At 53.0% G+C, this 13,495-nt stretch overlaps 5 protein-coding genes across 5 annotated transcripts; 3 read left to right on the forward strand and 2 right to left on the reverse strand.

Annotated features, from left to right (window-relative positions):
- Nucleotides 1–2,171: 2,171 nt before the first annotated feature.
- On the forward strand, nt 2,172–3,815 carry BGZ61DRAFT_491840 (RXT2-like protein; the record flags this gene model as incomplete). Its single annotated transcript, XM_046250474.1, has 4 exons — nt 2,172–2,244; nt 2,306–2,427; nt 2,486–2,648; nt 2,698–3,815. The coding sequence occupies 4 exons, from the start codon at nt 2,172–2,174 to the stop codon at nt 3,813–3,815; spliced, it is 1,476 nt and encodes a 491-aa protein (XP_046107549.1).
- Nucleotides 3,816–4,716: 901 nt separating this feature from the next.
- On the forward strand, nt 4,717–5,610 carry BGZ61DRAFT_491841 (phospholipid methyltransferase-domain-containing protein; the record flags this gene model as incomplete). The annotated part of the gene is made up of 4 exons (XM_046250475.1): nt 4,717–4,777; nt 4,917–4,956; nt 5,021–5,037; nt 5,105–5,610. The coding sequence occupies 4 exons, from the start codon at nt 4,717–4,719 to the stop codon at nt 5,608–5,610; spliced, it is 624 nt and encodes a 207-aa protein (XP_046107550.1).
- Nucleotides 5,611–6,482: 872 nt separating this feature from the next.
- Nucleotides 6,483–9,147, reverse strand: BGZ61DRAFT_415314 (tRNA synthetases class I (M)-domain-containing protein). The gene is made up of 2 exons (XM_046243348.1): nt 7,990–9,147; nt 6,483–7,866 (listed from the first exon to the last, which is right to left on the reverse strand). Exons 1-2 carry the CDS (start codon nt 9,018–9,020, stop codon nt 6,894–6,896), a joined length of 2,004 nt encoding a protein of 667 aa, XP_046107551.1. The 5' UTR covers nt 9,021–9,147; the 3' UTR covers nt 6,483–6,893.
- Nucleotides 9,148–10,165: 1,018 nt separating this feature from the next.
- BGZ61DRAFT_446518 (uncharacterized protein) lies at nt 10,166–12,253 on the forward strand. The gene is made up of 5 exons (XM_046245218.1): nt 10,166–10,492; nt 10,653–11,048; nt 11,096–11,518; nt 11,571–11,727; nt 11,782–12,253. Exons 1-5 carry the CDS (start codon nt 10,481–10,483, stop codon nt 12,081–12,083), a joined length of 1,290 nt encoding a protein of 429 aa, XP_046107552.1. The 5' UTR covers nt 10,166–10,480; the 3' UTR covers nt 12,084–12,253.
- Nucleotides 12,236–13,254, reverse strand: BGZ61DRAFT_183231 (uncharacterized protein). The gene has a single exon (XM_046237703.1). It carries the CDS (start codon nt 13,135–13,137, stop codon nt 12,583–12,585), a length of 555 nt encoding a protein of 184 aa, XP_046107553.1. The 5' UTR covers nt 13,138–13,254; the 3' UTR covers nt 12,236–12,582.
- Between the last annotated feature and the right edge of the window lie 241 nt (nt 13,255–13,495).

Genomic DNA, 13,495 nt, shown 5'->3' on the forward strand with positions numbered 1-13,495 from the left:
TTTATTTCACGTAAAGAGTTGGCCATTTTCTTATCAGCCAGTGAATCCCTGAGGCGCAGCATGTCATGGAAGTGGCTTCCTCGCTTGGAAGGCCCAAACGATCGGCGGACCCGTACAATATCACCGATTCCAAGGACCATACCACGCGTGGAGGATCCTTCGTCAATGTCATATCTGCCCATTACCTGTGGGGGTGCTGAGGCTTGAGTTTATTGATGAAATGCAATGGTCAAATTGTCCAGTTTCAAATTCGGCAGAAAAGTGACAAGTTGTCAAACAACGGGCGGCGGTGTGATATAAAATGGCGTCGGCTAGAAGGAATCTAGAACCATACTGCGCCACTAGTATGACAATATCAAACGCACACTTACCCTTGCCTCCCCCTCATGCAACACGTCACATATCCAAAGGATCGGACACCTGTCATTTTTGGGTGCATGGAAGGATCGGAAACGCGGCTGGGGTATGTTGTCTAGCCCAGATTTGTCATTTACGCGTGCACCTTTCCGAATTCTCTTGGATTCTCGGACAAACCCCTGCAACGACAGAATGTTTTGATTGAAGATTTGATACATACTTGGAGGCCTAACACCACCCATGACCTATTTATGCAAGTCAGTAAAGCTCCCCTCTGTTAGTTCTTCCCAAGGCATCAACTCCATGTGCGGTGCCTCAACGACTGCATCCTTCAAACGCCCTTCACGCATCATGAGGTGTTCGAGGGCTGGTAGAAACATTGGCCAGGTTGGTTATCCTCATTTATTTCAATCGATCGAGATTCTTATCGAGTGTGTGTGGGCCGATACAAGCGGTCTTGGGTTCTTGGGGTATCCCCTATCAGTTATCGTGAAGTTCCTCTCCATTCGCTGCTTGTATATATAAGTCTCTCCACCCCCCAGTTTTCATCACTACTTCCGTCTCTTAGGCGAGCAGTAATCTCCAACACGTCTCAAACCAACCAGTTCTTCTACTTTCACCAGCTTCCGACACAACAATCCCCAGGTCATCTCAGCAGTACACAAGATGAAATCATTTATGTAAGCCGGGTTTTGTAGCTCAATCCCTCGCCTGAATAAACACTCTCCACTTTGATCAATGAGATGTAGGCTTATGGCTTGACCTTCCACATCAGTGCGTACCTGAACTCTTGGCCCATTGAGGACAACAAATCAACCACCTGGGCTCAGGGTGTTACCTTCTGTGGAAGTGCCGGCGAGGACTATTAAATGGACAGTCAAATACCTTCGCATTCTTTAACGTGAAGGATCTCTCAAATTCTCTTTGAAATTTCCTGGTCCGCTTAGAATTTGGTCGGTTTGGTGTTGGGGTAGTCATGAATTTGAGTAGACAATGTATATGTTGAGATGCCGTTCCGTGCGATTTTCATATATACGCACACTATTATTCCCTGAACTTCATTGCTTTTACCATTATTCATATGATAACTTGTAGTAAATAAGATGTTCAGTGGAGGATTAGAAACCCACAGGGGATGGACTCCTTCGCCAGGAGCTGAAACAGACACACCCAGTTCTGCTTGATCTGAACTTGAGGTCTTTAGACCTAACAAAATAATCTTGTGTCTTATAGCGCACTATGAGAAACTAGTACAATATCATGTATTTCTATATGATTTTGGTGAGAAATACGGTCACCTCAAGTTCAAGATATTGATATGGGCTTTCGCAGGGTGCGAGACTCGTGGGAAATTCGTACTGTCCCACACCAACGCTAATTACCCGGATTGTAACTCTCCGTACGAGTCTCAGATTGGTATAGTCCCATTAGCCCAGAAGGTACGTATCTTTTCCCCTGTCCCGGAGCGGCAAAATGTCACCCCGAGCACCGGCATCCTGATTGGATAGGCGCCGGAAATGTGGTCATGGGCCATGGGAAGGCGGGCAGCCTCGCTCCAGCTTCTCCCCCGTCGTCACGGCACACTCGCGCAAAATTGCAGTCGACTCGTCTTCCCACGCGGTCTCGCCTCTTCGAAAATCCCCTGAGCCTCCGCGATCCTTACGACACAAGGAGACCAAAAGCTAAGCTCTCGACTCGTCGCCAGCCGCTCAAGGTCTCCTGGGCCCTCGCCCGCACCGGCTCCCTCCGGTCCTCGTCTTTCCACCCACGATCGTCCTCCTCACGTCGCTCGTCAATCCCACCTCCTGCCAACCATGGCGACACAACAGGTCCTCTTCTCCGAGACTATAGCGGGCATGAAAAAGGCCTTCAAGCGGAAGGTCTATGGTATGGCACCCCGTCATGCGACATCTCAGCGGACACACCACTAACGTCGGTCGCGCCGCAGAGTCCGACTCAGACTCCGAAATCGACAGCTACAGCAATCGAGGTCAGAAGCTCAAGAAACGAGCCCGATTCGCCCACAAGGGGCAATTGGTGCCGACCAACGGTCCAAGCTCATACAGAGAGGTAGCTTCCACACTCATGATGCCAGTCTCAGAGACCAGTCCTGCTGACAGACACGAAGTATGTTGAGTACGCCGGCCTCCGACGCCCGATCCTCCACCGCAACCCACCCCTCATCGACGACGAGGGCTATGAAATCGAGAGCGACGATGACGACGATCATCTTCAGGAAGCCGAGGCGCTCGCGTCAGAACTGAACCCATACGCCAACATCCAACTAGAACGTACGTCACCAATGGAGTCCGTCGATGACCACGAACCTGACAATAGCAGATCTTCTCGCTCCGTTGACCGCGTCGACTGGTCTATCAACTCACCAAACCCTTTCGAAGCCGTTCACATCCAAGACCCTGACGAAACTCGTCGACCAGAGCTGTGACAACATGCGCAAGGAGAATCATTCGCTATGGCAGGTTAGGCATCTCCTGACTGCGCTATGCGGCGACTTTACCTGGGTCCCATGCGAAATGCTGGTCAAGTCGTCAGATGTTGAGCTGTTTACAGACGACCACGTCGCTCGTCACCTACTAAGTCTGTCCAAGGGGTCTCAAGAGGCGCTACCATCCTCTGGGATCAACGGCGGTGCACACGGCCAAAATGGCATCGAAATTGGAGGCGTTCTTCCCGATGCTCTAGTCGAAGAGCTGCAATTGGACAAAATCACGACAGATGATGCAGACGTCTCCATGCTGGATGCTGAGCCTGTGGACCAGAATGGCTCTCGGCCGGACCAGGATGAGAAGAACGAGTCAGCCCCCAACGGAGGAGTGAACGGCTCGGCTTCAACTCCGACGATGAAACAAGAAGACGGTGAACTCAAGTCAGGGCCCCGGGGGGTTGACAAGAACAAGTCCCAGGAGAATGTCGACGATGCCGTGAATCCGAAAACAGGCGGAGACAAGGGCTCAGGAGCAACAAGCCTGGCGCGGGTTGGTGAAGGGGAGATTATTGCGGACACTCACCAACCCAACGAATTAATTAACGGGGTCCAAGAGGGGCCTATCCCGTTGGAAGGATTGGAGCAGTTGTTTGTTCACCCCATGTTTATCGCACCGGTAGGCACAAAGCCAGACCGGGATGTGGGGCTACCTGAACAAGAAGCTGAAGACATCAGGCGGTTGCTTGCCTTGTATGTACAAAAGCAAGAGGAGGTATGTCGAGGGGCAAAGAAGCTGTTTCTGGGTCTTCTCCGAGCAGAGAAACTCCGAAAGGACGTGTTGCACTGGTCCAAGGCGGAGGCGCATTCGGGTCCCAACCGGGACATGTCGGACGGGGAAGATTGGTACGACAAGGAAGAATGGGGACTGACAGAGGATCTCAAGAAGGGCCAGGACGAGGAAGAGGAAGATACCCAGACCACGGGGAAGAAGACGAGGAACCGTCGAACTTGAGGCTGTCCTTTTTATCTTGTCATCATCTTTTTGTCTTTTTTAGTGTTTGTGTCCTTTTAGATGCTCAGGGATGAGGGCATAAGCGAGGAGGATGGATTATCATGACCCTGGAGGGATACATAACATAGCTTGTCAGGCGTACGGCGTTGGACCAGGGACGGTCAAGCCGGGGCCGGAAGGCACCCGAGAAAGCGCTCGTTTGCGTGCGTCCACAGGGGATGGATGGCACCTTGGTTTGTGCATCGATAGACAAAACAATGGTATTATTTGTGCGTCATGCGCGAGTTCGAATGCGGTGATGGGTTGTCGATGAGGAAAATAGACGAATGGATCGACGGTTCTCGGTGCGTTGAGTTGACGGTGTGACGGAGGCGAGAAACGGGATGCTGAGAAAGTCCCCGCAGCACAGGCCATCTGCAACCTGTCCACTATCAGTGCAGTCTGCGGGGGTATGGAGTCTCAGGCCCGGAACAGCAGCGGGCCAGGGGCCCCTCCAGCGCATCAATTAGCTACAGTAGCTCTATGGCCCTGTGGCTCCCGTCTGTGACTTTGTAGTTAGACACAAAATTAGGGCGTCTTTGGACCCCAGCGCTGGAGCCAACGCCTGAAGCCAGCGCCTGGACCAGGCCTGTCTGCCTCCATAGCTTATGACGCCAGTGGGTGGGACCCTTCCTTCCCTTCCACTCTCTTCCATGTCAAAGAAACATGTGACAGTGGCTCATTCTAACTCCAATCGCTTTCCCTCCTACCCCAACAAAGAAAGCTCTCACTCTTCTTCTTTCAGCTTTCTTGTGACCCGTGACTTGTGCGTGAACCTTGTGCATCAGTGATCCCACGTCGCTATTTTCTTCCTCTTTTCTCTCTGAAATAACATAAGGAACAATCGCAAATCGCATTCATCATGGCTTCCTTCGTGAACGAGCTCGTCAATTACGTCAACTTTGACAAGAAGAGCTTGCTAGGTAAGTGGCCTCTAGCCAGCTGTCGAGCTCTCAAGCTCCCCTGCTCTCTGCTCTCTGCCCTCTGCCGCCAGCTCCCACCAGCTCCCCATTCTTGTGAAAATGCATCTTGTCTAACACGGATTCCGTTGCTTCTCTCCAGTGTCCGCGTGCTCTATTGCCTTCAATCCCCTCTTCTGGAAGTGAGTCCTTGCTGTCAAGTCCCCCGCTAAAGAGGTCGCGTGGCATGCTAACCTCCCACTGTAGCATCGTCGCTCGCCAAGGTAGACACCACATTCGGCCCCCACGACCCTGAAACGACGTCATGCTAACTTGGGATGCCTCATAAAGAGTACCGCAACAAGCTCCTTACAAACCTCTTCGGCGGTAACTCTGGTGCCGCTTGCTATGGCCTCGCCGCCACCATCTTCTCTCTCGGCATCGTCCGCGATCTTCTATTCAAGAGCGCCATCGCTGAGCAGCCTTCGCATCCGCTCCTCGAGACGCCCTATGTTCAGGCCGCTGCCGTTGCCCTCTTCTTGACTGGCAACATCCTGGTCGTTACATCTACCTGGTCGCTCGGCATTACCGGCACCTTCCTCGGTGACTACTTTGGCTTCCTCATGGACGAGATGGTGACGGGTTTCCCCTTCAACGTGACCGGCGCTCCCATGTACTGGGGCTCCACCATGAGCTTCTTCGCCACTTCCCTTTACTATGCGAAGCCGGCCGGTATCCTGCTGACCTTTTGGGTCTACATCGTCTATGTGATTGCCCTGCGCTATGAGGACCCCTTCACCGCAGGTATCTACGCCAAGCGCGAGCAGGAGAGGGCCGCGGGCAAGAAGCAGAACTAAGAAGATTATTTTCTTCTCTTACACGGATTCGGCACAGTGAGAAATCACTGCCTCATCCAACACTTCCGCGCCTAATGATGGCGGGGACTCGGACTACAAGGGAATCCGCATATGAACCGACGTGCATCAACAAGGAGTTCAAACGGGGAACTGTGCCTTTCAACAGGCTCAAGGAGTTTCGGGAACATAAATAAAACAGGCTATCGGCATCAACCAGCCGAGGGTTACTCGGAGTTTTTCAGTTTCAGAATTACACATTTTACACACTACATCACTCTATTTACAATTAAAAACTACATGATCAGGGGGAACCCAGAACACATTTCTCACAGCTCACCAGACAGCAACAGCCACACCGTCCGCCACCGATATCCCTAGACCCAGCACTAAGTAAAACTTACCCATCCAGTTCAACGAGATTCCCGTCAAGTTGAGAGGTCGGACAACACGGTGGGAGCGAGACTGAAACTCCGGGTTACAAAGAGAAACTGGACGCAGAGGTTGAAGGCAAGCTAACCAAATTGTCCCAAGTTACTGAGCCGTCTCATATGCTATTCTGTGTTACACACTACTAAAATATGAACCTACCAAATAAATAGATGGAAGAATACCATTACGCTGCCAGAATTCGAAAACGTGAATACACATAATGTTCGAGTCAAGACTGTGCAGATGTAGGACCTAGCAGCGCTGAAGAGCAAAATCGCCCACACTCACGGCCGTGGGTAAGACGCAGGCTAATCAATGCCAAGCAGATGATGCAATTCCGGTTATGAGGAAGATGAGAGTTAGAGAGATATCAGAAATCAAAGAGGGAGTACAATACTGGGCCAACAGAGTCATGGCAGAGGCTTGGGAACATATATTAGGTTGAGATATTCCTTGTTCGACAACTGGGGCTTCTTGCCTCCAACATCACGCGTTGTCGAGTGTACTGCTGTTAAATCCATTTTGCTCTCGGCTTAAACTAAGCCAAGTCAGGGTCAGGCAAAAAAATCATGCACATTGCTACAAGGAACCAAACGAGCGTCATCACAACTCCACATTGTACATAAATCTAGAAAGCCTTCTAGCCCATATTGTTCTCATCAGTTGATCTGAGATTCAATCCACTTTACACATCAACACCTCCAAAGACTCTCGGGGATCTATGTTGAATTCTATTCCGCCTTTCTGAAATTCGCCAGCTCAGGTTATCCGAAAGGCACCAAAGGTACGGGGACGAACGTTTTATATCGCCAGAGATTCATTCAGGGGGGCTAAGAGCCAGTGAGCTTCTTTGCTCACTGCTTCTCGGCAGCAGGAGCCTCGGCGGGCTTCTCGACAGCAGGTACCTCAACAGCAGGGACCTCGGTAGTGGTGGCCTCAGCCTCCTTTGCGCGGAGAGCCAGCTTCTGCTGCTTCTTCCTCTCCTTGGCAGCCTTCTTGGCGGCAGCCTTCTCGGCCTCGAGGGCCTTTTGCTTGCGAATCTCCTCTCCGCCAAAGGCCTCGCGCCACTGGTCGATCTGCGAGGCAGGGATCTGGGAGAAGAGCAGCTTGGGCTCGCCAATGGCCTGGCCGGGCTTGACGATATCGCCGCTCCAAGTCTCGGGGATGGAAATGAGACCGGGGCAGCCAATCTGGGTGAGGATGGCCTCTGCAGTGGAGGGCATGTAAGGGAAGAGGATGCTGGCGAGGAGTTGGAGGTGGTTAATGCCGAGGCCGATGACCGCGGCGCAGCGCTCAGGCTCGTCAGCCAGAAGCTGGTTGTTGAGCTTGCTGTCCTGGAGGAGCTTGTTGCCGAGAGAAGAGATGTGCATGACGGTAGCGAGACCGTTGCGCAGCTTAATGGCCTCGAGGTTGGAGTTGTAGGTCTCGAGTGCCTCGTTGACCTCCTTCTTGTGCTCTTCAATGCGCTCATCGGTGTACTTGGTGTAGTCTGGGACAATGCCGTCCATCTTGGATTGGCAGAACTTGAGAATTCGCTGGTTCAAGTTACCAAGGTTCTTGAGAAGGTCGTTGTTGTTGCAGTCAATGAATTCCTGCCACTTGAACTCAGAATCAGAAGACTCGGGGCGGCGGGAGAGGAGGTAATATCGCCAGACATCGGGGTCGACGCCAGTCTCCTTGGCAGTGTTTCCGAAGACACCGACACCCTTGGACTTGCTGAACTTGCCGCCCTCGTAGTTGAGATACTCAGTGGTGGACAGCTTGTGAACCTGGGTCCAGTTGCCTTTGGTTCCGAGTTGGGAAGCAGGGAAGATGATGGTGTGGAATCTGGTGTGTCGAGCGTCAGCATCCAATCTCATTCATTGTGTGAGCAGAAATAACCCAGGGCCAGACACTTGTCCGGCCACGGCTGTTGGAATAGAATTGCAAGATGGGGATTTGGGTACATACGGAATGTTGTCTTTGCCCATGAACTGGTAGAGCCTCACATTTTCGGGGTTCTTCCACCACTTCTCCCAGTTGGTGCCGGCCAAATTATCTCCATCGGTGTAGTTCGCTGTGATAGACACGTATCCAATGCAGGCATCAAACCAGACATAGAAGACCTTGTTGGCGTACTCCTCGTCGCTCAGACCTTCGAGGCCCGTCGGGATGGGGACACCCCACTTGAGATCTCGGGTGATGCCACGGGGGAGCAGGCCCTTGTTGATCCAAGATTGTGTTACGGCAGTACAGTTGGGGCTCCACTCTCCCTCCTTGCTGCTCTTCTTGAACCAGGCAACCAGCTCATCCTTGAGAGCGTCCAGCTTCAAGTATAGATGTTTCGTTGATCGTTTCTCGGGGGCGGCGCCGTCGAGTTTGCAGCGAGGGTTGATGAGCCAGCCGGTGGCTTTAGCCTCGACATGGTCTTCGTCGCCAGTATTGGGCTCCTGCTCGGGCTCAAAGGCATCGAGGAGGCTACCGCAGGCGTCGCATTGGTCTCCGCGAGCGCCATTGTCGCCGCAGATACTGCATTGTCCCTCGACGAAACGGTCGGCAAGGAACTTGGAGTGGCCGGGTGTAGGGCAGAAGGGCTGAACGGTCTCGCGCTCCTCGATGTAGTCGTTCTTCCACAGGTCGGTGAAGATCTGCTGGACAATCTTGGTCTGATGTCCTGACGGGGTTCGGCCGAATATGTCAAAGTCGATTCGGAACCAGTCGTAGATCTCCTTGTGAAGGACGTGGTACTTGGCACAAAGCGCGGCGGGCTCGAGTCCCTCCTCAAGGGCCTTGGTCTCGGTGGCCGTGCCGTATTCGTCGGAGCCGCAAACGTAGAGGGTGTTGTGGCCGCGGGCCTTGCAGAAGCGCGCGAAGACGTCAGCGGACAAGACACTGCCGATGATGTTGCCCAAGTGGGGGACGTTGTTCACGTAGGGCAGGGCGCTGGTGATGAGGACGTTGCGCTTGCCCTCCTCCGGGAGCACGGGTCCCGATGAACCCATAGTAGGCAGTGTTTGGTCGCAGTTGTTGAGATGTCGTTCCAGCTCCGTGAAGGGGATTGCAGTTTCAGGAGTATATGTGGTTGGTGAGTCACAAGGCTGGGAGTTGTTGTTCGGCAGTCATACAGTCAAAATTCGTTGCGATGGCGGGGGCGGGGGAGGGGGAGGGGCGATTGCGTGAGTCGTAGTGGGTGTGTCTAGGGTAGGTTGGGTGCTAGTGCGGCATTCATGCAGTCGTGCAGTGCAGCCCAACTCCGGTAGTGGACCATATATCAAAGAGAAGTTAATCGTACTAGGTAGTGTATGGAAATAGGCTGCATCTGGGAATATATTCCTGGCAGTAGTTAAGTTTGAGCATAGATTCCGTGTCAAACTTCCACATATGGTTGTGGCGCCAATTCTATATGGAGATCTTAGAGTGTATTCAGAATTCCAAGTGCCACCAAATCCGCGTAACAGTACGTCAACATACATACCCGCCTAACAATCTTCCTAATCGCAATCGTTCGCATTTTGTAAAAAGGGAGTGTAGGTACAGAGTGCCTATTTGTTAAAATCACGTGATAAACTACACGAGCCGCGTACATCTCGCGTTGATCGCGTTACCTTTACCGCGTCTCATAGTTGGTTAGTTGGTGTTGCTTATTCTCAACAACTCCGCTTATATAACACGCGATACCAAATCACGGTTGACCAGTGATCGACCAAAAGATCTTTCCAAAGCTCCCCCGGGACAAGGCTAAGAGAGTGTAAATATTAAGTTTAGTAGATAGAGCCGTAACACGCTCGCGGATCAGCAGACGTGATTTCGGTAGTTCGGAATATACTGGGAACAAAGCAAGCAAAGACCAAGAATTGTGATCGGCGCCCGTGTTGAGCCGCCCCTGTCCAACCGCCCCTGAAACCAATTCACCAGGTTGTCGTCACTTGTTTCAAGGGCCCATGTCAGAGGTCCAGTCACCGCCCGCCGTAGATGTGCACTGAATTGGTGCTCCCAGAAATGTCACTCGAGCCATCCAGTCACCTTGGCCGGAAACGTCGCACTCGGCTGACCTCTGACGACAGCTGAGCTCCACTGCACCAAGCACGCAGCCTAACAGCCCCGCGTCGCAGCGCTACAGAACAACCCCACTACGACGACATCCCGCCCGCTGTGCGCGGCTCCCTTGTTGACCTCCAGCTATCGTCACATGAAGACAGCTTCTACCACGCTTCTCGCGACTCCTTGCTTGCTCAGCGCTGCTGCTTTTGGGGACTACAGCTTCGCCATTTATCTGCGCCCTCCTCGCGACTTCGCCGGACCTGGTACTGCCTCTCTATCAACTGTTGCTCCAAGCCGACGCCAACACCCACGTGCGCTCCTGGCAAGGCGAGATAGCATCATCCTGGAACTCTATAGCCGCTAGCATCCCCTCACATTCAGCCCCCGCATCCATCGCAAATACCTTCGGCGCTCTGCGAACATGTTCCAGCAGGTTAGTCTTGCTCCTCGGCCACATGTCGGCTGTATGCGACGGACTATCCACGGGGTGTTGCGCTCAGGCTACGGCGCCGCGCTTGAGCTATTTACCTTGGGATGCCGTCAAACTTCCTTTCCTTTCCACACCATAAACCACTTGCTGAACCCCGAAACAGAAGAAGCCGTTCTCGGCCGTAACCGTCACCGTCGAGAATCTCACTTCAGAGTCATACGAAGAGGAGGACCTGAGCGGCATCCCCGACCTCGTTGAAGTCATCAAGCTCCAGGCCTCGGGCCCCAGCGAGGCTGCGCGAGCCATCCGCAAGAAGCTCAAGTATGGTAATGTTCATCGGCAGATCCGAGCCCTAGTCCTCTTGGATGGTCTCATCCAGAACGCCGGAGAGCGGTTCCAGCGCACCTTTGCCGATGAGCCGTTGTTGGAGCGCTTGCGCGTGTGCGGAACCGACCAACTCTCAGATCCCGAGGTCAAGAAGAAGTGTCGCGAGCTTTTCCGCAGTTGGGCTCAGTATGCGGGGACTCCAGGTCTAGACAGGATTGCAAGGCTCCACAAGGTGAGTTGCTCACTAAGTTGCCTGATAGCAGATGCTGATCTCTTCAGGAACTTCCTAAGAGGAAGGTTGCCGCAACCCAAGAGAGATCAAAGGTTATTAGGGAAACCGAGGAGAACCCATTTGTCGATGACGAGGAAGAAGAGGCCGCCAAACAGGCTGCTCAAAATGCAGGCGGTCCTTCCAACCCTCCCGCGTTCAGCCACGCCAAGTCCACATCCATGTCGAGCTCATTCTTTGGCAGCTCAAAGGATAAGAAGAAGGACAAGGCAAAGGGTAAGCGAAAGCCGTTCAACCTCGAAGAAGAGAAGGAGCAGATGAAGTCGGTCATTGCGGATTCTTCCTTTGCGGCGACCAACTTGCAGAATGCGCTTCAGAGCATCAACCGCGAGAAGGAACAAATTTCCGACAACCAGGCTGCGATGGAGCAATTCGAAGCTTGTAAACTTCTCCGGCGAAAAGTGTTACGATACGTGCGTCTCCCCTTGTAGAGTTTCTTCGGACGATGTATCTAACGGAGAGCAGATCCATCATGTCGAGCACGAGCAGTGGCTTGGAGGCCTGCTCCATGCCAACGATGAGCTTGTGCATGCACTCATGACCTTTGAGCAGCTCGACCGATCTATCGACGCCGATAGTGATTCCGATGACGAACTCGCCGAGCAAGCCCACCTTTACAGAAGTATGACCCATCCCTGCAATACACGCGCAAGACCAACTGACACATCCACCACAGTGGTTGCATTGAAGGGCAAAGAGGCCATGGCCAGCGGCCACTCCCCCACGACCTCGCAGCCTCCCGACCTCTCCGAATTGCACATCGCAACTTCGCCCAAGGCTGCCGCGCCCCCTCGACCGCCCCCCATGGCAAAGCCAGGCCAACGGATGCCGCCCCCTCAGCCTCCCCGGCCTGCACCGCCTCCGGCGCCTCCAGCGCCTCGACAGGAGCCCAAGGATGAGGAAGAAGACGATGATCCGTTTGGAGATAACCATGTGATTGATACTCCGGCGGTGGAATGTGAGCAGCCGAGGTGGTGAATGTTCAATGCTGGATAATTTTATGAACTGTTAGCAGAGCAATTTGTTGGGTATAAGTGGTTTTGAAAGCAGTCATTTTTCTCCAATGAGAGTTTAAGCGATATCCTGAATTGCTTACATCTAATTTGCCATATCTCTCTGTCCCTTTTCCTTTACTCTTACTATATGAATAGGTAGTGTCACCAACTCAAGCTCAGGTATGTAAATGACTTGAAAGTATCTGCCCAACCGACCATATATCCAGTATAGGGTAGAGTCAGTGACTTCAAACTCCACGTATCTTATCTCGTTTAATTACAGCCAGGTCATCTGCTGCTCCGCCGGGCGCCAGCTCTGGACCCGAACCCCCCCGACTCAAAGTTGCGCTGCAACCCACCGACCGCGGTCTTGGCTCGTCCGACCTCAACGTGCCCCTCAGGTCTCGCGTCACACTCTCTCTCACGGGGGAATGCCATTTCGGATTCCGCTACGACCTACCTACATTAGCTACACTACCTTCCTAATTACTGACGTGGGATAGGGGACGGATGTGATAGAACCCGCGCGCTTCGCGTGGAGAATGCACTTGAAAAATCCAGACCGCTTCCATTTTCTCTCCACCGCCGTTTATCCTGTGGCCGTGTAAAACGCCTCGCGGATGCAGTCTTATTGACCCGGCCTCCCCCACGTGTGGCCAGAGAGGCGTTCGCGTAATTAATCTCCACGACTGCATGCACGCAAGGCTGGGCTGCAGTTCAACGAGATTTCTACCACTAGTTCTATGAGCCACGAACCCGCCTGACAGGCACGCGAGCAAAGCAAAGCAAATTTCCACTGTCAGCAAAGCGGGAAGATGGCGGGAGCATCGCCAAGGGGAACTGGAAGGAAAAAGCAAGGAAAAAAGTGAGCATCTCGCTGAGATTTCCGGGGAATCTGACAGCCGCAATCGAATGATCCGGCAGCCCCTGACTTCATCCATCAACCGTTCACCGCACCGTTCACCGCACCGTTCACCGTCTTCGCCCCCGTCCATGTCGTGAGCGGCTAATGTGGACGAACGGGCTGCGCAATGCATCTAATTAGGACGGCATACTTGCTAATGCCTCTTCTGGGGCATCTGATGCATTTTGCCCCTCCATACACGACCAACGGTGAAGAAGGACAGGGTCAAATCCCGCCGGTGTAGATCGGGTGCCCTGAAGATCAACGGAGTCCAGGCGGGTCTCGTTGTAGGCTTGCGTTGGCCAGTGTTCACCGACACTGACACGACTGATGCGGGAAGAGTTTGCACCGGATGTGTATCTGAACAATGCTCATCCCGTTCAAGGACGGACTCTGTGTTTATAGCAATGTCAGAAATGCTTGGAATGGTCCTGCCTCCCGTTATCCCGCATGGCCGGACCACTATACGTCATGTCGCTTGGATGCCATTC

This window comes from Ilyonectria robusta (genome assembly GCF_021365365.1).
Source record: "Ilyonectria robusta strain PMI_751 chromosome Unknown BGZ61scaffold_5, whole genome shotgun sequence".
Lineage (NCBI taxonomy): Eukaryota > Fungi > Ascomycota > Sordariomycetes > Hypocreales > Nectriaceae > Ilyonectria > Ilyonectria robusta.

Coding starts and splice junctions, on each gene's coding strand:
- BGZ61DRAFT_415314 (XM_046243348.1), bottom strand. CDS start 9,020: ATGGGTTCATCGGGACCCGTGCTCCCGGAGGAGGGCAAGCGCAACGTC. Junction 7,867..7,989: donor ATGGGCAAAGACAACATTCC/GTATGTACCCAA, acceptor TCGACACACCAG/ATTCCACACCATCATCTTCC.
- BGZ61DRAFT_446518 (XM_046245218.1), top strand. Junction 11,519..11,570: donor GGCGAAAAGTGTTACGATAC/GTGCGTCTCCCC, acceptor AACGGAGAGCAG/ATCCATCATGTCGAGCACGA. Junction 11,728..11,781: donor GCAAGCCCACCTTTACAGAA/GTATGACCCATC, acceptor CATCCACCACAG/TGGTTGCATTGAAGGGCAAA.
- BGZ61DRAFT_183231 (XM_046237703.1), bottom strand. CDS start 13,137: ATGCATTGCGCAGCCCGTTCGTCCACATTAGCCGCTCACGACATGGAC.